Below are 25,378 nucleotides of genomic sequence, written 5' to 3' on the forward strand. Positions count from 1 at the left end.
AGTCGGGGGCGGGGTTAGCGGTTAAAGAGTTGAGGCTGCGCCATGACAGCAGTAACCTATTACAATGTTTTTCTGGAGGGCTCGTATGTGCAGCACAGGTCATGGCAGAAATGTGACGGAGATACCAGGGGGCAGTGAGGAAGGTGTAACAAGAGCACTTGGCTGAAGAGCCACACTGGGTAGGACCTTGAGCCACCTCCCGACACAGGCCAGGACTTAGGTGACCAACCTCTGTCACTAAGTGCTACTAAGTAGTTTATTTATAAATTATGAATATGACTTCGATGAAACAGGCACAAATAATCACATTGCTGACGTGATGTCTGCCATACGGAATAGAATTTCAGATGTTTCAAATCATTAAATTGATCAAAACTCTGGTAAAATTTCTTTTCTTTCGACAGAACATTTAAATCTAATGTTAAGTGAGGTCTGGAGAAAAACTAGCACCAACTCCAAGAATGGGACTCTCTTAAAGTGAAAGAAAACCCTACTTTGTGAAAAGCCCCAATACTTTTAGGTCATGGTATCTGTATTCTGTATTTACATTCTTAGAGATTTCTTGCAAATTGCTTATTCTCATGAATACACATATTTTAGAAAAAAAATGAAATGATAAACATTAAAAAAACATTTTAATGCTTTTTTATTTATTTTGAGACAGAGAGAAAGCGGGGGAAGGGCAGAGAGAGAGAATCCCAAGCAGGCTCGGCACGGTCAGCATGGAGCCCGATGCGGTGCTCCGTCTCACGGACCACGAGACTGTGACCTGAGCCAAAATCAAGAGTCGGACGCTTAACCGACTGAGCCATCCAGACGCCCCTTACACATTTCTAATTCAGTAAAAAGTCACTTCAAGTCCTATACAAATGATAATCTCTTCTTTTATTCAAAAGAAAAAGGCCAATTATCAAGACTACTTCATATACAAAGACTTCGACATAAAGTTTCTATTGAACTGCCTTTAGTTCTAAAAATCATTGAAAAAGCAGAGGACACTCAGGATAGATTCCAACAGGAAGCAGTATAAAACTTAACCTTTCTTGGATCTTTTTTTTTTTTTTTTTAGATTTCTTCTTAAATAAACTAGGTATGTACCCTTACACCAAAGTACCCACTCTAGAGCAAGACTGTTACCTGACTAATCCACAGAAAGAAAATTTTCAGTGCTTTTTCCGGGAGCCCAGCAACCCTATCAGAATTCGGACCCATCGATACAGTGACAGACTCAGTGCAATCTACCTCTAAGTGAGGGGAAGTAAGAGAATGTCTGACTTACATGCTCCAGCCCAAATCATGGGTTCCCAAAGTTATTCAGGTAGTAAAGTGTTTGTAAATCACAGAGGTGATTCTGATGGAATATTATGATAATTCTATTCTAATACATGTTTTAGACTACGTTTTATTGGCAAAACACAAGTATAAGGGATGTAACAGAAAAAATCACTAGAGTCTGGGGGAAAAAAGACCAGTTGTCAAACTGAGCACGTGTTTGCCAATGTCAATTCCTTATTCATTGGTTTTGTTACTTAGAAAGAACACCTGGTACAGTTTTCAGAGGGCCAGGGTTCAACAACTTGAGAACTCTGTGGCTTAAAATCTATGTATCAATAGTTGACCACAGCTCTTTAAACAATTTTCCCCAATGGTAAGTTTTTAATAGCCAATTCCTAAAATGTCGCAGGGCATTTTCTCGAGTTTAATGGTAATAAAGAGGATGGGTAAGTAAATCTTACCTTGCCCAATCTACTCGTGAATGACAGGTGAACTGGGGTGTATTTGGGATGAGAAGCAGACCGCAGTGGTCAACAGAGAGATGACAAAGACCCGTTCCGGGAATTGGTCGTAGGAAGGAAAAGGAAAAGCCAGACTTCAGAGATATGACAGAGCAAGAAGCGGTAAAATGCAAAGCTGGGGAGAGAAGAGTGAGGAATCAAAGACAATTTCAAAATAGCAACTACATAAGCAATTCATGATGGTTTTCAAGTGATAAAAATAAATGGAAGAAATCTTCTGAAGAAAAACATTTACTGTAAGAGCCACCCACAATTTCTTGAACACAAACCATTTATTGGAAAAAGGAAACATAAATGCCAGTTGATTAAACAATAGAATAATAAAACCACTTCAGAAAGGTATTTTAACTACGTGATCCCAGGCATCTTCCAAAGCTTAACGCAATATATTCTTTAAAAAGCGACACAATGTTAGAGCATTCGTTCCACATCTAATTATTCTAACAGTGTGTTACTCATCTCATCCAAAATAAATAATATTCAGGAGCCCCTGGAAAAAAACTTGACATAGATTAAGTGCTATTAAAAAAAAAACAAAAACAAAACAAAACACAAAACACAAACCTTTGGCTACCAAAAATGGAGTACTAGCCCCAAATCTGACAGAATCTTTTCATCTCTATGTCCCTCAAAATAAAGTCCAAGTTCCTTAGTCCATGCCTACCTTTACAGATGTGGTAGAAGAGAACCTCCGAGCAGCCACCCCATCCTTGCCCTCAGCAAGGCTCCGACCCCCGAATCTGGGCTGCCCTGTGATTCTCTTTGAACAACATAATTTGGCGAGACGATCGCCAGTTCTGGGTCTAAGCCTTAGGGAGTCCTGACGACTCCCGCTTTTGAGACCCAGCCACAATGTAAAGAAATTTAGCTAGGGGCGCCTGGGTGGCTCAGTCGGTTAAGCGTCCGACTTCAGCTCAGGTCACGATCTCGCGGTCCGTGAGTTCGAGCCCCGCATCAGGCTCTGGGCTGATGGCTCAGAGCCTGGAGCCTGTTTCCGATTCTGTGTCTCCCTCTCTCTCTGCCCCTCCCCCGTTCATGCTCTGTCTCTCTTTGTCTCAAAAATAAATAAACATTAAAAAAAAAAATTAAAAAAAAAAAAAGAAATTTAGCAACATGGCAAGACCAAATGGGGAAGGAGGGGAGGAGGACAGAGAAAGGGGGAGACAGTGAAGCAGGCCCGAGGCTGTACAACAGGAAAACGGGGGGCACAAGCACTCTGCCAAGGGGCGGCCGCTATTCAGCCGTAGCTACCGGTCAAAAGCTACCACTTTTCAAAAGAACCTAGAAATCTAGATTTTTATATAGTATCTGATTAGTGACAAATGATTCTAATGGTTAAAAAATACTCTATGGGCCCCCTGCTCCCTCCAAAGGTTACCCAGTTTGTGCCGTTTTCTCTGTGGCCTTTGGCAATCTCTTGCGGGCTACCCCTCGGTTTGAATTTCCACCTCTACTCTGATGATGCTCCTGTGTCTCTAATCCTGGCCTTCCCTTACAGCTCCAGATCCATACATACAACTGGCTGCCGCCGGCTGCCGCTGCCGTGTGTCTTCACCTAATGTGATGCAAATACCTCAGATGGGTTAGGTCTCCAACGGATAGTCACCTATCCCCTGAATCTTGCTTTTCATTCCGTGTCCTCTAACTCAGTGGGTTGTATCGCTGCCCACCTAGTGGTCCAAGCAGGAATCCGAGCAAGCATGGTGACGCCTGTCTACTTTTTATGCCCTACAGCAAGGTGATAAGAACAGCTTACTGATTCTATCGCCTCAAGATCTCTTGAGTCTGCTTCGTCTCCTGCGTTCTCACTGGTACTATCTTGGTTCAGATTCTCGTGATTTCTTATCTAGACTACTGACTACTGCAAAGGTCTCTTAACTTTCCTCCTAACCAAAAAAAGCAAAAAAAAAAAAAAAGAAAAGAAAAAAACCCCCAAGAACATCACTGCCCTCCAGTTTACTTTCTATGCCTGTACAAGACTGGCCTTTAAGAGAGACAACTCTCAGCCCTCTACCAACAAGTGTCCTTCCAATGGCTTGCGAGACAAACAGCGCTCCTCAAGGTCTGGTGTCTTCCGACCTCTCCCCCGCTTTCTCTTTGTGCTCTAGGGGACTGTGTGTTGTTGGCTGTCCCCAGAATACAACACATTGGCTCACTGTCTACAACTGTGTGCTTACGAAACTCTGTTCCGTCTGGCAGGTCCTTCTCTCCTTTAAAACGTAAAGCTGCTATCGCAACCTCTCCGCTGCTTCTCCAACCTCCAACCCCACCAAGCGATCGTATTAGTATTCATCACTTCTCTGTAACACGTACAAGTTTCCTGTTTACCTACTTGTTTGTCTGCATGTTGCCAAAACAAAGAAATCCCCCCAGAGAAGCTGGCTAGGCCCCAGAAACTGAATTCATAATCTCTTTAAGCCCCATGTGCCGTAATTTCTTTTAGCAATATCCAAAATAAAACATCTGGTCTCGACGTCATTTAAGTATTTGGAACAGCTGCCAAATTAAAATGTCTCGAATCCCTTCGTGATCACCATAAAAGCGCCGCAAAGTTGTATTTTGGCCAAGCATTTTAAAGCTCTACTCACCCAAAGGCTGATCACCCGTTTGCTCTTCATGGTCTACAAAAAGATAAAAATGCAAGAAAGATAGGATGTTATTGTCCGTGATACAAGTATCTGCAGGGTTAAAGATACACGGAACCAATGAGCAGCAGGATCGGCAGCAGCAAAGGACAGAATGTGGTTCCTAACGGCTAACCAATAATTTTAAGATTTTCAGACTCTTGATAAACATACCTGGATGGGCAGAGTTAGACTCGGGACAGGGGACTATTTTTGGAAATTCAGCACCACGGCTGGGGGTAGTGATCTTTAACAGGCCGCGTAGAAACCAGTCTGAAGACGGCGGGTGGTGGCACCAGGCACCGGCAGAAGCGCCGAACGGTTTCTGAACGTCTGCCGGGTCCTGTTCTGCGTGCTTTAAACGTAACGGATTCAAATAAACCTCAACTCGTCTCCGAGGTGTGTCTTTCCACCATCACATAAATAAGGAATCCGAGCACAGAGAGATGAAGCAGCTGGCTCAAAGCAGCTGAGCCAGTCAGCCTCGTTCCATAGTCCGTGCTTTCCGCCATCTGTATACCTAGAGCCAAATACCTCCCACGCCCAGGACCACGCGGGAGAAGCCACAGGGAAAGATGGAGTGGAGTCAGCGATGTGTCCACCACAACACAGGGTAACTCTGTTTGCGTTTTTAACAGCACATATAAAACGCCGGAGCCTGTTACAAGTTTTTAAACGTTCTCTTTTTCAAAGCCTCACTTTGGGGGGCATCTTTTGATTCTTGAGGAATCAGGATACAATGAAAGAGGGGGCCAAGAAAATCTCCGAGGCTTAGCGGCGGTTTCTCATAAAAGTTTTCCCGAGGTAACTTTTCACAGGGTTCACTGAACGGCAAGAAGTAAGAGGCCAATTTAGGAAAAGGCCTAATTCTGTGTGGGTCTGGAGTCTGAAGCACAGTCCCACGAGACTCCTCAGAAGAACAGCACCCCCGGAAGGGAGGCGACCCGGTCTGTCTAATTTGCATCTGCGTCGGGGGCACAGCCCCGTCACTGCTCACGATGGCAGACGCTGACTAGTCAAATATGGGCACGAAACTAAGCAGGCTAGTTATGGTGCTAAAATAATGAGAAATGACCTGCCGAGAAGTAAGAGGGATCGCTGTAAATATTCAATGATGTAGTTGCCTCCTTCAACTGTTTGTGTAAGGTTTCATTTCCAGATACTTTCACAGGCTCCATCACTGCCTTTCAGGATTTCAGGCCCATGCTGACGTCCCCTGTCTTGACGTGGTCCTCAGCATTACTGTGTGTGTCACCACAGCTAAGGCTTTCCCGTCAGCTTCGCTTGTTCGGACATCTGATCTGGTCAGAAGTGGCCAGGGTGACGGAAACTTCTGCTGTCAGTCTCTTCATGGTCAACGACCGGCTGTATCTCTGTACGGCACCAGTGATCCTCTCTTGCTTCAGAGAAAGACAAGCCACCCGACTAGCTCAGGTGTGTTCTATGATTGAGCAACTCTGAACTAGGTCCCAGGAGTCTGGCAAGTTCGGAAACGTTACCCCGTCATTCTTTCAAAGACCGTTTCTTGCCTTTCAAATTAAAGATCACGCACTTCCCCCTGTAACTGCCTTTTTAGGCCACAGAGTCATGTACACAATGATAAAAATATACATTGATATTTTCTGTGGCTGCAGCATGCTTCTGTCTGTACAGTCTTGTAATCTAGAATATTTTCAATACTTTCGCTTGCATGAAATTATACTTCATAGAAGTACCAATTTCAATCCTCCACTGTATTACTTTAGTAAAGAAAAAAGTTTAGTAGTACCACTGTGGCCAAAGAATATCTACAGTACCTTTAAGTTGTTACATTCAAGTTAACATTTTACATTTATATTACTCACCAGGGCATCCGAGATTATTTAATTCATCTAAAATGAAGTAAGAGAAAATAGATTAGTTTTAAATAATCACACTGCCCACGTGGCACAAACAGTCAGACCAATCAAAGAGGTAGGTTTCAAGCTATTCAGGCATGTTCAGTTTAGAACTTTCCAAACACCTTCCAAGAGGAGGCGTGTAAGCAGTGAACACGGAGAAAGGCTGCTGGGGTCAGCGAGGACTTCAAAGTCATGACTGTGCTCCCTGAATGGCAAAAAGCTGAACAGACTCCTTCATGATGTGTTCAGAGTTTAGCTATTCTGGCCTTTGGGACAAAAAAGAGTCAAGGGATAGGTCTGTGGCCTCAACTGTAAACTTCCTGAAACTAAGAAACAATCTCAAATGATTTTTTCTTTTTTAAAAAACTCTTACTTGTCCAACAGTTTGAGGTTTACAGAACTAATGTGAAGAGAGTAAAGAGAGTTCCTGTAAACACCAGTTTCCCTATTTTAACGTCTTGTGTTTAGTAAGGTGTATCTGTCACAACTAACGAACCACTAATATTCTCTCTCTCTCTCTCTCTTTTTTTTTCCAGGACCCCATTCAGGACACCACATTACATTTTCTGATGCCCCTCTGGGTTCTTTGTTGTGGCAGTTCCTGAGCCTTTCCTTGATTTGATGGCCTTGACAGTTGTGAAGATTACTGGTGAGGTGCTTTGTAGCATCTCTCTCAGTTTGAATTAGTTGATGCTTTTCTCATGGTTAGACCAATGTAATGTGTTTTGGAGGTACAGTAGTTTCAGAATTATTAACCTGCACTCTCTGCCTAAAGGACAGATAAAATCATCTAAGCAAATACCCATGACATTATAGCCATCTGTTTCTCCTTTGTAAATCTTATGAAGATGCCAATTAACACGAACAATAAACTATAAATGTTACATTGTTCATAAGATGTCATGAAGGAACTTATTCTTCTCTGTGGTGTAAAATCAACTAAAGATTATCATCAATAATCACTACATCAATTGTACAGAGCTCTCTACAATTTCTCTTGCTTCTCTTACAGACGTCATTCATTTCTAGTTACTTGGGTCAGCACCTTGTTCTTCCATCCCCTCTTCACTTTACATTTGTAATACATTTAGATTCTTTGGTTACATTCTGCATTCCATCCAGGGATTCCCCCTCCTCTGGCCTCCTACTAAATGGTTTTAAAAACTTGCATGCAAGTATTCACCATTACGATGAGCATACAGAATAGTTTCACTGCCCTAAAGAAAACCCTGAGCTTTGGGGCGCCTGGGTGGCTCAGTCGATTAAGTGTCCGACTTTGGCTCAGATCATGATCTCATGTTTCGTGAGTCTGAGCCCCGGGTCGGGCTCTGTGCTGACAGCTCGGACCCTGGAGACTGCTTTGGATTCTGCGTCTCCCTCTCTCTCTGCCCCGGACTCATGCTCTGTCTCTGTCTCTCAAAAATGAATGTTGAAAAAAAAAAAAAAATCCCAAGCTTCATCTATTCAATCCCCACTTTTGTCCTGATTAAGTATCTTTAACAAAATTCACAAAATGAAGTAAGTAACATCATATTCTGCAGGCTAAAAAAACCAAAAAAGATACGAAGTGGGACACTGTTAATGGTATGTGTCAATCTGCCAATTAGAAAACATCTCAGCTTTTACGCTCTTTGAGAAAGAAAAGTTGGATCTAATTTCTCCATCGGAAATTCCTGAAGTAGTTGCATAGTTGGATCTTCATCTCCAAGCGTGCTGAGAGGATTTGTGTGAAAATCAGAATTTAATAATGTCTGCCATTGTGAAAACCACAGAGAATCATACAGGCACCCCATAGCAGCACCCCAGCAGGACGGTGATTTCCATGCATTGCCCTAAAGCCAAACAGCAGTGCTAGTGTGTATGTTAGTTGTTAGAGATATCCAACGTTAGGAAGGTGGAGAAAATCATGCAACCAGGCAAAAAAGGAGTAAGAGAAGGAGGACGAGTTTGTTAGGATTTCTTCACAGAACTTCTCTCATGTAAGGCCCCTGTGGACAACAGGACTGGGATCCCTTTATGCTAGAGAGTTCTTGGTCAAAAGTATGCTTTGGGACAAGACCAGTAATTACAGCACTTCAATGTGACACCACAGAGAAATGAAAGACAAGGAAAATCCAGGAACCAAAAGATTTAACATCATTTTTTTTTTTTTTTTTTTTTTTTTTACTTTACCCGCGTGGAGCCCAAGGTTAAGTAAAAGTGTAAAGCAGGAATTGAAAAAATACTTTGCTATCTACAAATCGAATTTCGTGAAACAATGTGATATACTAAGGGAAGGAGGAAACTTAAGTATTACAATTTACTCATTAGAACTTATACGCAATGCTTCACAGAATTAAAACAACTTAAAAGCTTATGTTGAATTCTTGTCCGGTTCTCTTTATACACTATGACAAAGATGACACAGTGGATTCATCTATAGACTTGTAGCTTCAAAAATGGATCTTCATTCGTAAAATTGTTTACATTGAAACAAATATCAGATACCGGACAAAACATGTGCTCCACAAGAAACTGCCTGTCCTGAAACTCTCACGGGAAACTCTCGCGGAAAGCACGTTTGCATCAGAGCAGCACGCAACCGTTGCTAAAAGGATGGCTGCGATCATCCAAATGGCTATCCATGATAGTACAGCCATCCGTCTCTTTAACAGACTCTATAGGTAAAACTTAACATTAAGAATTAACTGCAAGTATTTCCTATTCAGAAGATGTGCAGTAACACTACGGTATGCGATAGAAGGTCAACTGGAAATTAGTCACGTGTGTCCATTTGACAGTGTCGCTGGCAATTTACGAACCTTAACACTGAGATACAGTATCGTTCAGCGAAATCTCTTTCTTATAGCTAGTATTTTTTCCATCGCTGCACTCAGCAGGCTAGACAGAGCACTCCACCGCTCCCCAGAGGAACCAGCATGCAGGGTATTCGGGTTCAAACCAAAGGATTACACTACCTTCAGTGCACTCCACTGCATCTGTTCTTCCTTGTTCCAGAGAAAACAAATGTGAATACAGTGTAATTCATGCTCTCAGGAAGGGCAGCCATCAGGTAAACAGAGAAATAAATATCATACAAATATGTTGGCAAACCAACACGTGCATCGACATCTCCTACTGTGGACGACCTCACTATAAATGCAGTAAGCCTGAACAGAACAACTCCCAAATTACGAACTTCATAATGTGGATTGTTGGTTGGTAATCATTCTTTCCTTTCTAGGTCTGTAGCGCTCCATTTTAAAAAGACGTGCTATTGAAACTCTTTGCCCACTTAAATCAAGATTTTGATAACTAAAGTTTTTAAAGAATACTTTTTCCCCACAAACGTTTATGATTGTGAAGTATGTATTCTCTCGCATTTCTATATAAACAACGTAACTCCTGAGACTTAACACACCATTAAAAGGAATGAGGTAAAAAGTAGAATTTCCGGGGCTTACATGTTTCATTTTAAATAATTTGTATTGTACTCCATTCGTGAGAACACTGAGTAAGACTGCTTACCTATGATGATTTCTACCTTCTTGCTATCTTGACTGTCTCGATCGTTATATACGTGACACCAGTAGGTCCCTTGGTGTTCCAGATCCACATAAGGCACCTATTATCAATATCAGAACACACACACATTTCCTTCTCAATTTTAATCTAAATTGGTTTGGAGAAAAAGTTATTTTGAAGTCAGGAAAAAACTTATAAGATCTCAGAGGACTTTAGATATTCTTACATCATTTCCATTTATTAGGTTAAATATTAGCAGGCAAATATTAGTGACTCTAATAATGGTGAGTTAGGCGCAATACTATCTGACATTTTAGTATAAGCCCTTAGATGTGGGCTAGTGTTATGTTCCAGTACTTTTCAAAATATAAGAATCAGGGGGCGCCTGGGTGGCTCAGTCAGTTAAGCGGCTGACTTTGGCTCAGGTCATGATCTCGCGGTCCGTGAGTTCGAGCCCCGCGTCGGGCTCTGTGCTGACAGCTCAGAGCCTGAAGCCTGTTTCAGATTCTGTGTCTCCCTCTCTCTGACCCTCCCCCGTTCATGCTCTGTCTCTCTCTGTCTCAAAAATAAACATTAAAAAAAAATTTTTTTTAATAAAAAAAAAATATAAGAATCAGTTAATATTGAACAACAAGGGACTTGAAAAGAAAACAAGGAAAACGTGAAAACTCCCCAAAGGATATGAATTTTAATGTCTGTCTTAATTTTTAATTATACTATTTATTTTCTATATCAACACACAAAATACGCAAATAACCAACTTCCTACCATGTATAGCTTTTTTGTCTCATGTATTAATGGTGACTCATTTTTGAACCACTGGTAGTGAGGAATAGGGCTTCCAACAGCAACACACTGTAAAAGCAAAGTGCTGCCAGGCATCAGCTTTTGGGACCTTGGTTCAACGCAGATTTGCAACTTGGATTCAGAGATGCCATCCAAACTCCCTGAAATTAAAAGAAAAATATCACTGAACATAAATAAAATCTCTAGGTTAACAATACTTTTTTCCTTTTAACTGAAAAAAAAAAAGTGTTTGAAAGTTAATTTTTTTGTAACCCTTACTAGCCTCTCCCCAAACTCTGTTTCATAAAACTGTGGCACTTCTAGAAATACTAAGAGATGTTCTGCGGATAAAAGGATGCTGTAGAGGGGCGCCGGGGTGGCTCAGCGGGTTGAGCGCCCAACTCTTGGTTTCAGGTTCAGGTCATGACCTCACAGTTTGTGAGTTTGAGTCCCGCATCGGGCTCTGTACTTACACTGCGAAGCCTGCTTGGGATTCTCTGTTCCTCTCTCTCTGCCCCTCCCCTGCTCTCTCTCGGTCTCCCTCTCAAAAATGAATAAAAACTTTTTAAAAAACTAGAAAAAAACAGGATGCTGTAGACAAGTAAGTTTGGAAAATTCTGGGTTAAATACAGTTACACAGATTTTTTTATTGCAGGACTTCTCAGAGCTTTAATCATTAGTATGCTTTGTGTATTCAAGAAGGGAAAATCGTTCAAGCGGTTTTCACATGTGTTTGGCCACAGGATCTTTTTGGTGGGGGCAAATGACTTATTAACACCTTGAGTGATATTCATATTTCAAACAGAAAGTGCTACATTCTACTGTTTAGCTTATTAAAAGGAGGGGTTTTGTTATCAGCATGGAATAAATATGAATGGACTAGCACCAGCATTTCTTCCTGAGGTAGACACTAGAGAGCGTTATTTATTGAACGCTCGTGTTGCTCTAAGGTCCTCGAGGAATGAGGTCTTACCAGTGTTAACACAGCCCCAAGTCTCTGTCCTGAAAGTTGGTGTCTCACACACGGCAGGTGATCAGTCTTTGCTGAACAAATAGGATTTCATGTACTTTATTTTTTTCATTTTTCTAAAACAGTTTAATTCAAAAAAGGTGAAGACTCTGACAAAATCAGGGGGAGGGGCGGAACCCAAAAAAGCACACCGTGGGAGTCTACTGGCTGGGTCACAAACACCGCCATCGAGAAAGATATTTAGGTTTAATATAAATTTGATACAAAGAAAATGGGAAAAAATACTTCTATATGCTAAAAGCAATTAGGCTTCACAAATAAGGCCAGCGAGGCTATTTTATTTTTTTGACACCTTAATTCACCAGTGTTCTTTCTCTTATTTTCTTTTATACTCTTTTTAGTTCTTCTCTAATATGGGGAACTGGCTGGAAACTCTACAGTTCACATCCTCGTATCAACAAAGAGAAAGTAAACAGGACTAAAACGTACAAAAGAATGTACTGGGATGATATCATATAATTAACTTTCTTATATACACACATCACCTTTTACTCTGTTCAATGCTTTTTGTTCTACACAACACATACAGTGTAACAGACAGCATGGCCAGCGTCTGGCTTTCCATCACACTGCCTTTGTCTCATGCTTACGTAAGAATGTAAAATCCCACCATGTAAATCATACATACATGCTTCATGCTAGACTCAAATGTCCTCTGCATGCAGAGGATTTCACTTATAAACATATTAAAGTTCATTACGTGCACAGAAATATTCAAGAAAGACAAAAATAGTTCTCTTCATCATGACTATTTTTAGACATTGTTTATTCAGGTATAGGAAAAGCTACATTGAGACAGAAGAATGGAAGACAGAAACAAAGTCTGTTTCCCACCTATTCTTTTTGTCTGGCAAAACGACAAAGAATATGGTTCTTGACTGTGTGAATAAGAAAAATAACATCTGACGGCGACTCTTTAGAACAGACTGAGTTTTTAAATCAATACCAGTTACTGGACTAAGTAGATAGATGACAAGGACTAGAAAAACAGTCTGATTGAAACACTTTACTGCTGTGAACGATACGCGCCCTTTCATGTCAACATCGACTCCAGAGGTTTTATTCCACAACACAGTATGTTCAGAGTAATACGAGTGTTTGGGAGAAAAATATACAGTGGAGAAAGAAAGAGAAGAAGTTCCCAGAGGTCAGCACCAGGGCCAGTCTGAGGTTCCAGGTCATCTTAAGGCATCTGCATATACGTATATATGCGTATACATATCAACCTTCACCGAGAAGGAATCAAAGCACAGGAGATAAAAATCTTAGCAACTGGTGATCTTCTATTGGTGATAAGTACACATGTGAGCTTCCGGTACTATTTTTGATGCTATGAAATTAAACATCTGAAATAAAGCAAGGCGATTCCCATTCCAGTATTCAATTTAATTTATCACTTACCCTGGAGGTTTCCTGTTACTTCTGTGACATCACAAACATCCAGCTGTGACCACTGGCTGAATTCAAAGGTGAAATTGTTATTAACTCGACAGACGTAAAAGCCTGCATCTTTTACGTGCACGGTGTTAAAAATTAGTTCTGATGCATTTCCGTTTGGAATCTGTGAAAGAATCAGTAAGAGAATGTAAATGAACGACTCATCAAAACACGCCTTATAAAGTGTGCTGTGTAAAAAATGTGTTGATTTCCTCGGAGCTTTGAAAAGCGTATCTTTTCTCAAGTCCTGAAATATTTTTTACTTAAAAAAAAAAAAAAAAAAACAACCAAGCAACATTTTGAGTAATTTAAGATTAAAGTCTTAGAAATCCACACTCTTTTACAAATGCATTAACCAGAGAGTTAAGCTCTCTCCCATAGTTCTTCCCCAAACAGAAAATCGTCTATTTTGTCATTTAAAACTGTTCAAATCATCAGTATTCAAAGAAATCTACAATGGCAAATGTATAAGTAACACAGAAAGTTAGGCCTGGCTATTAATTTCAGTTATGGCCAAATTAGCTGCGAATACACATAAGCAAGTTTTTTGTTTGTTTTTTTTTACCTTGAGACCCTATTTTTTCATCTGCAAAATTCCGTAAGAGGACAGACTCCTTAACTACTACACTTCTTTCAGGGTCTGGGCGGAGAAGGGCTATGGAAAGCGTGTCAGTGATGAGAAGGATGGCTGTCCAAGGGTCTCCCAAGCTCTCCCCTCAGGGCTTTGGTCACCACATTAAGGTTTCTTTCCCCTTTACTCATTAATCTGCAAGGGCCACCCACCTCCGGCACGTTGCCAAGGAGCTGAGTCGTGTACCTCATTCCATTACGTTAGATGCCTTGCAAGCGCAGTTTAGTAAGTTCATCTCTCTCTCTCTCTCTCTCTCTCCAAACCCCAACCAACTGAATTCAACTCTCACCCCCTCAGAACCTGCACCAGGCCCAGGGCATTTTGCTAAAGATTTGACAGCTAGGATGGCGGGCTGCACTTGGCATCATGGCGAGGCTCGGTAGGCAGACTGGTTCAAGCTGAAGACGTCCGGGATGAACAGACTGCAGAAAGCGGCTTTCCCAATGACTCCCCTATCTGACTAAAAGCAAAAACTTCCGGGAAATGAGGCTACCGGAAATTCCCCCTTCAGGGTGACTTTATCCGGGAGGGAGACTAAGAGTAAACCTACCATAAATCCCCTCTCCAGGAAGAGTTTTATGGCCGTGGTGATGAAAGACCACTTGCACCCGCATGAAGAAATATTATCACAAACTTTCTTATCTGTTTCTTCTTCTAGAAACCTCTTCGCATTTCCTAGAGAAACCCACTCATTCTTCCCATACACGTCTTTCTCCCTCCTCCCTTTTCCCTGTTAAGTAAGTATGTAAGCTGCTGGCTTATTCACAGAGCTACTTCCTTTGTAAGTTCCCATAGGAAAAAAACCTTTTTCTCTTGTTAATCTGTACTTCATCAGTTAATTCACAGGCACCCAGAGGCAGAACCTAAGAGGGTAGAGGAAAACCTCTTCCTCTTCTGCCAATCCCAGCCTCTTCCCTTGCTCCTGGCGATTTTCTCCCTGCTTTACCATCTGTTTCTTTTATCGCATCACTCTCAAAAACCTACTCTAGTACTCTGTATCTTAAATAAATAAAAACACCCCAAACAAACCTCCCTTGACCCACATCCCCTCCTCTCAGCAGCACCGAGAATGCGAACTGCCCCTTTCTTCCTACAATACTTTCCCCTTGAGGCTTCGTATCCCTCTCTGCTGGATGTCCTCCCTTCCCTCTTGCAGATTTCTTCTTAGTCCCTTTACTGGGTCCTCTTCCGTAACATAAACTTCCAATGTGTCTCCAGATATCCAAACTGCCCAGCTGATTCATGCAGATGTCTAACAGGCATTTCGAACTTAACACATCTAAAACCACATCCTTGCTTTTTCGCCCTAAGTCTAGTTCTCTCCCAACCTTCAATACCTCAGTATAGAACACGTCCCCAGATGCTTCAGTCACCAATCCAGGGGTGATCCTTGATCTCCCTTCCTTTTTCTTCCATCGGGGCTGGTTAAACTCTGCCTCTAAAGTAACCTGACCTGGGCGCTTTGCTCCCGCTGCACGGCCTCACTCTAGCCACGCTGCCACCATGCCCAGGCCAGCTCAGGCGCCGGCTAACTGGGCCTCTTGCTCCTCTCTTGCTTCTCTCCAAGCAGGGGCCTTGTGTTTTAAAAACGTAAATCCCATCATGTTATTTCTCCTGCTTGACTTTCAGTGCATCTCACATTATATCACCCTGTTTATTTTCCTCACAGTTCTGAGCTCAAAGAACTCTCTTATTTGTTTACTGTCTCTCCCCACTGGGGGGGGGGGGGAGGGGGCAGGACCCTGCGTGTCAGTGCTTCCTCATCATGGCCTGAGATCCTGGCCTGGCACGAAACAGGTGCTCATCAGGTATCTGTTAAACGAACAGCTCTTAAGGGGCTCCTGGGTGGCTGGGTCAGTTAAGTGTCTCTTAATTTTGGCTCAGGTCATGATCTCGCTGTTTGTGGGTTCGAGCCCCACATCGGTCTCTGCGCTGACGGTGTGGATGGAGCCTGCTTGGGATTCTCTCTCTCCCGCTCTCCCTGCTTGTGTGAGCACGCTCTCTTTCTCTCTCAGAATAAAAAAGCTCAAAAGAATAAAAATTAAAAGGAAGAGCTCTTAAAATAGCCTCATGAACATAAGAATGGTTCAACAAGGGGTGCCTGGGAGGCTCCGCTGGTTAAGCGGCTGACTTCGGCTCAGGTCATGATCTCACAGTTCACGGTTCCTGGGTTCGGGCCCCGCGTCTGTCCGGCTCTGTGCTGACAGCTCGGAGCCTGGAGCCTGCTTCAGAGTCTGTGTCTCCCTCTTTCTCTGTGCCCCTCTCCCGCTCATGCTGTCTCTGTCTCTCAAAAATGAATAAACGTTTTTTAAACAAAGATATTTAAAAAAGAATGGTTCAATACAACTCGACTTGTGAGGGCTTTAGAGTCTATTATAACTCTTCAAATCTAAGAAGTACTCCCCACCCCCTACATTTTTACCTTTCTCAAACGAGGGCATATTTTATAAATGATATATATATATTTTTTAATGTTTATTTATTTTACAGAGAACAGGGAAGGGACAGAGAGAGAGAGAGAGGGAGAGGAACCCAAGCAGGCTTTGCACCAACAGCAGAGAGCCCAATGAGGGGTTTGAACTCACGAATCGTGAGATCATGACCTGAGCCAAAGTCAGACGCTTAACCGACTGAGCTACCCAGGGGCCCCTACAAATGATATTCTTAATGTTGTAAGTTTTATGTTATTTCTCTTTCAGAAGGAATTTATTAAAATAAAAGCAACTTTGGGGCGCCTGGGTGGCGCAGTCGGTTAAGCGTCCGACTTCAGCCAGGTCACGATCTCGCGGTCCGTGAGTTCGAGCCCCGCGTCGGGCTCTGGGCTGATGGCTCAGAGCCTGGAGCCTGTTTCCGACTCTGTGTCTCCTTCTCTCTGCCCCTCCCCCGTTCATGCTCTGTCTCTCTCTGTCCCAAAAATAAATAAACGTTGAAAAAAAAAAAATTAAAAAAAATAAAATAAAATAAAAGCAACTTTGCAATTGAGAAAATGTTAAAAATCACTTTATTTGTTATGAAACATTTTTTTTTAAATATTTATTTTTCAGAGAGAGAGAAACAGAGTGTGAGCAGGGGAGGGGCAGAGAGAGAGGGAGACATAGAATCTGAAGCAGGCTCCAGGCTCTGAACTGTCAGCACAGAGCCTGACTTGGGGCTTAAACCCAGAAACAGCGAGATCGTGACCAGGGTCGAAGCTGGATGCTCAACTGACTGAGCCAACCAGGTGCCCTGTTAAAAATAACTTTAGTTACCATTTCTTGAAAGCATAGCGTATGAAACATCCTGTCCATTAAATCCTCATAACCCCGGATGACAGGAATTCACATGACTAATAACGCTAGTCGGTTCCAACAGAGGCCTAACACCAAAGGCTACACAAAATCTCTCACTACAGTTTGGCTGCTCTACCTTACCTGTGCGTAAGGGATGGAAATTAAAAATTGTACAAAACCACAGATTTCTTCTAAGGCACAGAATGATCCCATTAAAGGAAAGATGATAATCTCAGAATGGCTCTTTAACTTAGTTTCAGGTTTGCAGATGTAGACTTCGCACTGAATTCGGAAGAAAGCTTAGTTATTTGACTAGCAGGGTGAAAAGAATATGGAGTTTCAAGGTACAATCTAGGAGGAAAGGGAGTGAGGGGAGGTGGAGAGAGAGGAGAGAGGTCCACTAAAGTGAGACACAACATGGGCCGGACAGACTGGTGGGAAAAGCCCAGTGGCAGAGAGCTCAAAGAACTTTTAAGAAAAAAAGGATTCCAATATGTGATTTTAAATTCCTTATTGGGTGGTGCAGGGATACCATATTTCCACAAGAGGAATAAATGCTCCCCTCCACCAGCCTGAATTTTACTTCAGAATCTACCACAATAGCCTAAATCTTTTGATATAATAGTTACATGGAATGTTTAAAATAACATTCCATTAACCTTCCATGTCACCTTGAAAATATCTTAATTAAAGATTTCAGTTGCCTTTCTTCGGGCAGTTGGGAAGATGGTGGACCCTCAGGCTGAGTGTGCCCACCCGAAGCAGCCAACCATCTTTCAAAAGAAGAAGGGGGTCTTGATGGGAGACACTGGCAAGGAGAAGCTCCCACGAAACTATAAAAACATTGGTCTGGGTTTCAAGATGCCCAAGGAGGCCACTGAGGGCCCCTGTATTGACAAGAAATGCCCCTTGAGTGCTGATGTCTCCATCCGAGGGTGGATTCTGCCTGGTGTGGTGACCGGGATGAAGACGCGAAGACCGCTGTCATCCACCGAGACCTCCTCCACTGCAGGGGAAAGGATGAGCGCTTCGAGAAACGCCACAAGAACACGCCCGTGTACCTGTCCCCCTGCTTCGGGGATCCAGATGGGCAACACGGTCACAGTGGGCCAGCGCCGGCCCTCGAGCAAGACCGTGCTTCAATGTGCTCAAAGTCGCGAAGGCTGCTGGCAGCAAGAAGCGATTCCAGAAGTTCTGAGACTAGACATCTGTCCACACCCTCAAAGAAAATAAAGTTATTTTCCAAAAAAAAAAAAAAAAAAAGAAAGAAAGAAAAAGAAAAAAAGCGAGACTTTGGCTGGAATATAATTTGTTGTAAGGAGTTCTGTATGGATATGTTAGAATGTACTGGCAATATTTACCGTCTGTTAACGTTGTTGTTCCGAGTGATTCCTAATTTCCACAATTTTTAGTGACTAAAGAATTGATTTTATTATTGCTTACCTTTTTTTAACATGACAATTTTTGGGACTGTCTTAGCAAAATGATGATTTTTCACTACTTCAGTAATAACACAGCCATGTCTATCAGATCAAAATTCTAAAACATACACTGAGGATAATGATGCTAATTAATTTACTATCATTCTCTCTTATGACTGAGAAAGTAAAGTACATTTAAAAAGTTACCTCTTTATTCATTTTGAACCACTGATATTGTACAAAGGGATGTCCAGTTGCCCGGCAACACAGTTTCACAAACTGTCCAGCCAAGACTGCCTTTGATTCTGGGTTTACGGTGATCTTTATTCCTTAAAAAAAAAAAAAAAGAGAAAGGAAGGAAGGAAGAAAGAAAGAAAGAAAGAAAGAAAGGAAGAAAGAAAAGAAAGAAAGGAAGACGGAAAGAAAAAAAGTTAACTAAGTTACGGTAGAGAGGTTTTCCTTGTTTATGTTTCTGAAACCAAATTAAAAGAAAAAAGTATCGTGGAAATAACTTGCACATTCATTCCAGTTGCAAACTGCCCGTTCGTGTGTCCTTCCCCATCAGACTAGGCATCTGTGAGCTCCAGGCTTTGTAAAACCAAGAGGAAAGAAACTCATCCCCAGAAGACTTTGATCTACTGTACTTCCCATGACTGGAGGAGAAAACTGTTTGCCCTGTTTCTTCAATTCTTAGAAAACTTTTTTTCTGCATTCTAACACCTCTGGAATCAGGATGCACCTTCTAAACAGATGTCTGCTAGACAGCACTCATGATGCAGTTCTCAGTGCTGGCTTGTGAAACACGTGGTCAGAAACGCTCATACGGCTGGCACTTCAACTGAGTTAGGGGCACTGTTACAATAAGACGAGTGTTGGCCATTGAGAACGTCTCCAAAAGACATCTGAATTTAATGTTATGACTTGGCATTAAAATGAAACTATTCTGTACACACAAAGGCACGGAAACAGAACAGCAGGATATAAATCTGAAATATGGGAGACGGGCATTTCTTATCTGAGAAAGGACTTTCAGCATCGACACTTGGAAAGCTTTAAAGACGATCCGAAGTCAATCATGTTATGCCCTCCATCCCGCCTCCCTCTCAGTTACTCTTTCTGGGAAAGCCAGCTGCCCTGACATGGGGATGCTCAGGCAGCCCGGTGGGAGGCCCGAGTGATAAGGAAAGACAGCTGGGACTCCTGCCGAAGGCCCTGTAAGTGAACTATCTGAGAACTATCCAACCCCAGTCAGACCAGACGGCTGCAGCCCTGCCTAACAGCTGGACTCCCACCTCAGCAGAGGCCGAAGCTGGAGCCAAGGCCACCCAGCCAAGCCATTTCCAGGTTCCTATTCTCAGGAACTGTGTGAAGTAATAAATGCTGCTTGTATTAAGCTTGGGACTTGGGGGTAATTTGTTATGCAGCAACACATAACCGATACAAAAGAAACCAAAGTTAGGAAATTTTACATTTGCCAAGGTTGTAATACGGAAAAGTGGGTTAGCTGGCTTTTAGGAAGGAAGAAGTTAAGGTCATTAAAACGTGTAAATATGTTAACTAATTTGGATTTAAATTAAAAAAAAACTTGTAAAATGTAATTCTCTGTACCTAGTTTTATTTTCTTTCCTCATCTATCCTGCATATGATCTGATAACAGTAGGTTTTTCCTCTGTAACCCACCAATCCAAAGGAACAAAACAAGATTACAACTGAAGAGGAGTGAGTCCAAATAAAAGCAGTCTTAATACATCAAAGATACTAAACTTTCCAGAACAAAAATAGTAAATAAGGTGAAATGGGTAAGTGAAAAGCATTCCAGAAAGATACCAAATAAAACCAAAATCCAAAATAAATATTTATCGCACAATTATTACATTTGAGGGTCTGGAGAAACCCTGGAAAATCTTTTGTAAAGAGAGCACATCCTCTCAAAAAAGAATTTGAAACCTTTGCCAAGGGAGAACTTTCCCATTCGTTAATTCTTTATGTTAGCACCGTATGGAAGAAGGAACAGAGTTCTTCTGAAATCTGTCTTATGTGTTGGTTGGAAAATACATGTTGAAGACAGAAAATGGGATGAATGCACTCACTTCGGCCGGCCAATTCACAGCACTGCATTTAACACTCCCAATGCGAGTGTTTGGCCAGGAAAGGCTTATGTCACAACTTCAAGATACAAAGATTCTGATTTTCAAGGTTTATGTGTGATAAGAAAGAAAAAAAAGTTGTAACAACAAAAGGGAACAAATATAAATCGGAAAAACACAGGGCTTGTGGCCAAACGGGCTTTAAAATGTGGGTCTTCTAGCCATCTCCAACTTGACGAGTCCCAAATCCTCTTTGAACAAGGTCTACTCCTGCGTGAGGCCCTGCCGTCTTCCATCCCAGCCGACCCTTCCATCCGGTTCCTCAGGGCGAAAACTTAGAGCAGTCCTCCCGAACCCCTCATTCTTCGCAAGTAATTTCTCTGCAAGTCCTGTCGGTCGCACTTTTCCACGTCTCCTCATCTTCAACGCCATGCTCGTAACCCAAGCCACCATCAGATGCTGATGGAATCCTATTAGAGCCTGTAGACTGGTTTCCATGCTTCCAACCAGCAGCCCAAATGTCTTTTTATTTTATTTTATTTTTTAATTTTTTTTTTTAACGTTTATTTTTGAGACAGAGAGAGACAGAGCATGAACAGGGGAGGGGCAGAGAGAGAGGGAGACACAGAATCAGAAGCAGGCTCCAGGCTCTGAGCCATCAGCCCAGAGCCCGACGCGGGGCTCGAACTCACAGACCGCGAGATCGTGACCTGGGCTGAAGTCGGATGTCTCACCGACTGAGCCACCCAGGCGCCCCCAATTTTATTTTTTATTTATTTTTTTTAATTTTTAATTTTTATTTATTTTGAGAGAGAGAGAGAGAGCGCACGAGCATGAGCAGGGGAGGAGCAGAGAGAGGGAGACACAGAATCCCAAGCAGGTTCTGTGCCATCAGCGCAGAGCCTGGCGCAGGGTTTGAACCCACAAATAACGAGGTCATGACCCGAGCCAAAATCAAGAGTCAGACGCTTAGGCAACTAAGCCACCCGGGCGCCCCCAAAATGCCTTTTTAAAACATAAATCAATCCATATCGTTCCTCTGATTAAAACCCTCAACTGACCTCATACTGTACTTAGAATAAAATTCAAACTCCTCATCATGGTCTCAAGGTCCTACATAAACCGATGCCTCTAACCTCGTCCCCTCCTACTCTCCTTGTTCCAGCCACACCAGCCCCTCTTTTCAGAAGCCAGCTATTTTCTACCTTTCCACTTACTAGTCCTCTGCTGGATTTCCCCTCCAGCCCCCTGTTGCTTCATGGCCTGCGCTTTCTTTCTCATCACCTGCTGGGCAGGCGCTTTCTTTCTCATCACCTGCTGGGTCTCTGGCTTCGCTGGGAAATGTCTCTAAACTAGCTATCCCCCACCCCCACCTTCTCTATTATATTCACCCCACTTTGTGGGCTTCACTGCACGAACCAACTGAAATCCCTGTTTCATTGTCTCACCTACTGAAACAGAAGCTTCAGGACAAGAAGGATCTCGTTTGTCTTCGTCACCAGTTTACCCAACATCTGGAATAGTGCCTGGCATATGGTGAGAACAGTTGAGTGTTCAACACGTATTTGTTGAATGAACACGTATCACCGTCACAATAAAAACTACTGACTGCTTTATATGTGCCAGGCGTTTTGATCTCTAGCCTTCAAAAGAACCATGTGAGTTAGATATTGATTACACCTATGTTATAATGAAGAAAATGAAGTTATTTGCAAAAAGCCATCCAAATTACCTTGAGTATAGTATTGAATCTCTGAGACTAATTGTTTTTCCATTGTAAAATGGCAGAACCAGAATGCAGCCTAGGTTTTCTTGGGCTTTAAAATCCCCATGCTTTTGTTAACCCAGTGATTCTTTTTTTTTTTTTCCTTCGCCTTTTGAAGGTACACCTGACAAATGAAACGTGTATAAATTTAGGGTGTACGATGTGATAATTTAATATACATACACATTGTGAAGTGATTACCACAACTGACTTAATTAACACATCCATAGTTATTTTCCAGTGATTCTTTTTCTCTTTTAACATTTTGTTTATTTTGAGAGAGAGAGAGAGACAGAGAGAGAGAGAGAGGGCGAGCATGTGCCAAAGCAGGGGAGGAGCAGAGAGCGAGGGGGAGAGAGAATCCCAAGCAGGCCCTGTGCTGTCACGCAGAGCCCAACACAGGTCCAATCCCATGAACCGTGAGATCATGCCTGAGCTGAAATCAAGAGCCGGACGCTTAACTGACGGAGCCACCCAGGTATCCCCCCAACTTTGTTTTTTTTTTAAGATTTTATTTTTAGGTCATCTCCACACCCAAAGTGGGGCTTGAACTCACGACCCTGGGATCGAGTCGCATGCTGCACCGGCTGAGCCAGCCAGGCGCCCCTCCTTAGTGCACCTCCCGTGTTAATCGTCTGCCTCGGTGAGAGCGCCAGGCAGTGCTCATAAATTTACCACGGCAAATATTCTCTCCTATTATACAAAGAGAGAAGAGTGATGTCAATTAAAGGGCTTTCTCCCTATAGTGTCTTACAAAGAAATGAATGACTCTAAACGGACAAAGGGCCCATAGGGTCAGGATGTCCTAAAAGGGTATCCTTCCTTCGTGTGGGAGATAAGACTACACGATTTTTAATGTACACTCAAACTCAGCTTATACATCTGTCCTGTAACACCAATTTCAGTAGTCTAGTCTTCAACAAGCAAAGCAAATAAATACATGTATTTATTACTTCATGCTTCAAAGACTGAGAACTGAAAGGCACCACATGATCTGGAAACTGCCCTTGGTGAGTAGTAAAGACAAGAAGTCACAATACCTCCCATGCCTTAACCACACAAATTTCCTTCCTCCCACGTAGTTTGTGTGGCAGGGAACCATGGTCAACCTGTAACCACCCTCGCGCAGCGCCCACTAGTCAGAAGGTGCTGAACAAAGGTAAGGAGGGAAGATGGCATAGTGCTACGCAGGGTGTACCACGGCAAACAAATGAAAGTTCTATTTGACAGCGTGAATACACAGCTTCCTGGCAAACAAGTCTATTTTCAGATAACATCTGCAAAGAAGTCAAAGAGGTTACTTGATTTCCTGTAAGCCGGGAAGAGTCTGAACCAGGTACGATGGAACACGGGGATCGTGCATTCAACACAAACCTGTGTAGATCACAGATTCGTGATACTGACCAATAAAACTCAAAACCCTGCTGGAATTCCAAAACATAAATTAGGGTGATTCCCTATGGTGACAGGAAGATTCACGATAGCTTCCCTTTAGGCTAGTGTCTCTTGAGAGGCATTTAAGAAATTTTTTTAACGTTTATTTATTTTTGAGACAGAGAGAGACAGAGCATGAACGGGGGAGGGGCAAAGAGAGAGGGAGACACAGAATCGGAAGCAGGCTCCAGGCTCTGAGCCATCAGCCCAGAGCCCGACGCGGGGCTCGAACTCACGGACCACAAGATGGTGACCTGAGCTGAAGTCGGACGCTTAGCCGACTGAGCCACCCAGGCGCCCCTCTTGAGATGCATTTAAATACTGATGCAATTTACAAACAGCTGTTCCGGGAACTTCTACAAGTACTGTATACGCTACAATCCATCTGTTTTCAGAGACCATGAACCAAAAATTTCTTTCCATCAGCTTCTATCCAAAACTCTTCCTCCAAGTTATTCTAAGAATTTCTAAGCTATCATTGAAAAGTGCCTCCTCATATTATCCCAGAATAAATCCCATTTCTCTTCCTCCACTGACCTCCCCCCAACACAACCACAGCAAGTCCATATATGTCCCCCTTACAAGTCAGGGTACATTTGTACCTACGCTGGCTAAACCTCGTCCCCTCATCATACCCCTTCTTCTCCCACATCGGCCACTGACCCTGGAAACCTTGGCACAGACACACATTCTTTCAGACCTCACCACTGCCTTTCTACCCTTCTCCCTTATCTTTATTCCCATCCATAACACTGTTGCCTCTTTTCGCTTCTTGATATTTTCCTTTCAGAAATTTCTGTCACTCCCGAAACACGGAAAGTCCCTTATGAGATGTAGTGGCAGCGTTTTTTACTTTGGCAAGGATAGAAAATTGCCGTCCATGGGTTAAAGTGGCAATTGGGGTAATAATTCATCACCAAGTTTCTCAAATAGCCCAGAAATTTCCTAGCCGTGAGAGAAATGACACTGAGTCCAGGTTGAGGTCAGCAGACCTGGGCTTTAATCTACTTTTGTCAATAACTGTGACTCTGGCTAAGTGATGACCACTGGAAATCTTACTTTCCACATAAATGCGTGCTCACATTTAAAATTTAAATGTTCGTAACAGCACAGTTCTGTTCCTTCACAGAACTATAAAGATAAGATGATTCTGAACTAAAGGTATTTTGCAAATGAGTAAATAATAGTCAACCACCTTGGCTCCTGTCTTAAAGACAGTAAGAATAATAAAAAATAAAATTTTGATATCAGAAACGTAACAGTGAGTGTGCTAAAAGGCATTTAAAAAAAAAAAAAGTGAAGTGATGTGAAATAAAAAAGGTGTGGGCCAAATGGAAAAGACGCCACTGAAGAGATCTCAGCCAGAGCTGTCTGATATGTACAGACAGTGAAATCTGGGATTCATCTGATGAAACCCATGTATACGACGTTCGTTCTCTCTAACCATCCCCCATCGTCTAGGCTCTGCTTAACAAATTCTGGGTCAGGGCATCACTTCCTTGGCAGCCATTTTGTGATCTACAGAACTATGTAACTGATGGAGCCTATAAATTTACTCAACATGTTTTCGCTTACAACAGAAGACACAAACATCTTCAACTGCACATCTAGGTTCATTATTTGCAAAGGATACAGATGCCAATACTGGTCCCTTGGAGTCAGGGTTTTGGGTCCTTTAATGAGAAAATAAAGGTCTAAAAAAATGGTCTAAAAA

At 42.5% G+C, this 25,378-nt stretch overlaps 1 protein-coding gene and 1 pseudogene across 3 annotated transcripts in view; one reads left to right on the forward strand and one right to left on the reverse strand.

The window, feature by feature from the left end:
* MALT1 (MALT1 paracaspase) overlaps nucleotides 1-25,378 on the reverse strand; it is a 62,810-nt gene that overhangs the window by 22,747 nt on the left and 14,685 nt on the right. For 2 of the 3 annotated variants that reach the window (XR_006963304.1, XM_047086370.1), the window contains exons 3-9: nucleotides 18,586-18,707; nucleotides 13,022-13,181; nucleotides 10,573-10,751; nucleotides 9,808-9,904; nucleotides 9,258-9,287; nucleotides 6,265-6,291; nucleotides 4,385-4,417 (exon numbers count right to left, since the gene is read on the reverse strand). Coding sequence is in view for 2 of the 3 variants with exons in the window: in XM_047086370.1 (XP_046942326.1) it covers nucleotides 4,385-4,417; nucleotides 6,265-6,291; nucleotides 9,258-9,287; nucleotides 9,808-9,904; nucleotides 10,573-10,751; nucleotides 13,022-13,181; nucleotides 18,586-18,707 (648 nt within the window). In the remaining variant the exon portion in view is untranslated. The remainder of the gene's footprint in view (nucleotides 1-4,384; nucleotides 4,418-6,264; nucleotides 6,292-9,257; nucleotides 9,288-9,807; nucleotides 9,905-10,572; nucleotides 10,752-13,021; nucleotides 13,182-18,585; nucleotides 18,708-25,378) is intronic. The other variant, XM_047086371.1, reaches the window with a different exon arrangement.
* On the forward strand, nucleotides 17,666-18,155 carry LOC124517116 (40S ribosomal protein S11-like; annotated as a pseudogene).

The sequence above is a fragment of the Lynx rufus genome, unplaced genomic scaffold (genome assembly GCF_022079265.1).
Source record: "Lynx rufus isolate CCGP_SWC_20201006 ecotype Redwood Valley unplaced genomic scaffold, mLynRuf1.p SCAF_20, whole genome shotgun sequence".
Lineage (NCBI taxonomy): Eukaryota > Metazoa > Chordata > Mammalia > Carnivora > Felidae > Lynx > Lynx rufus.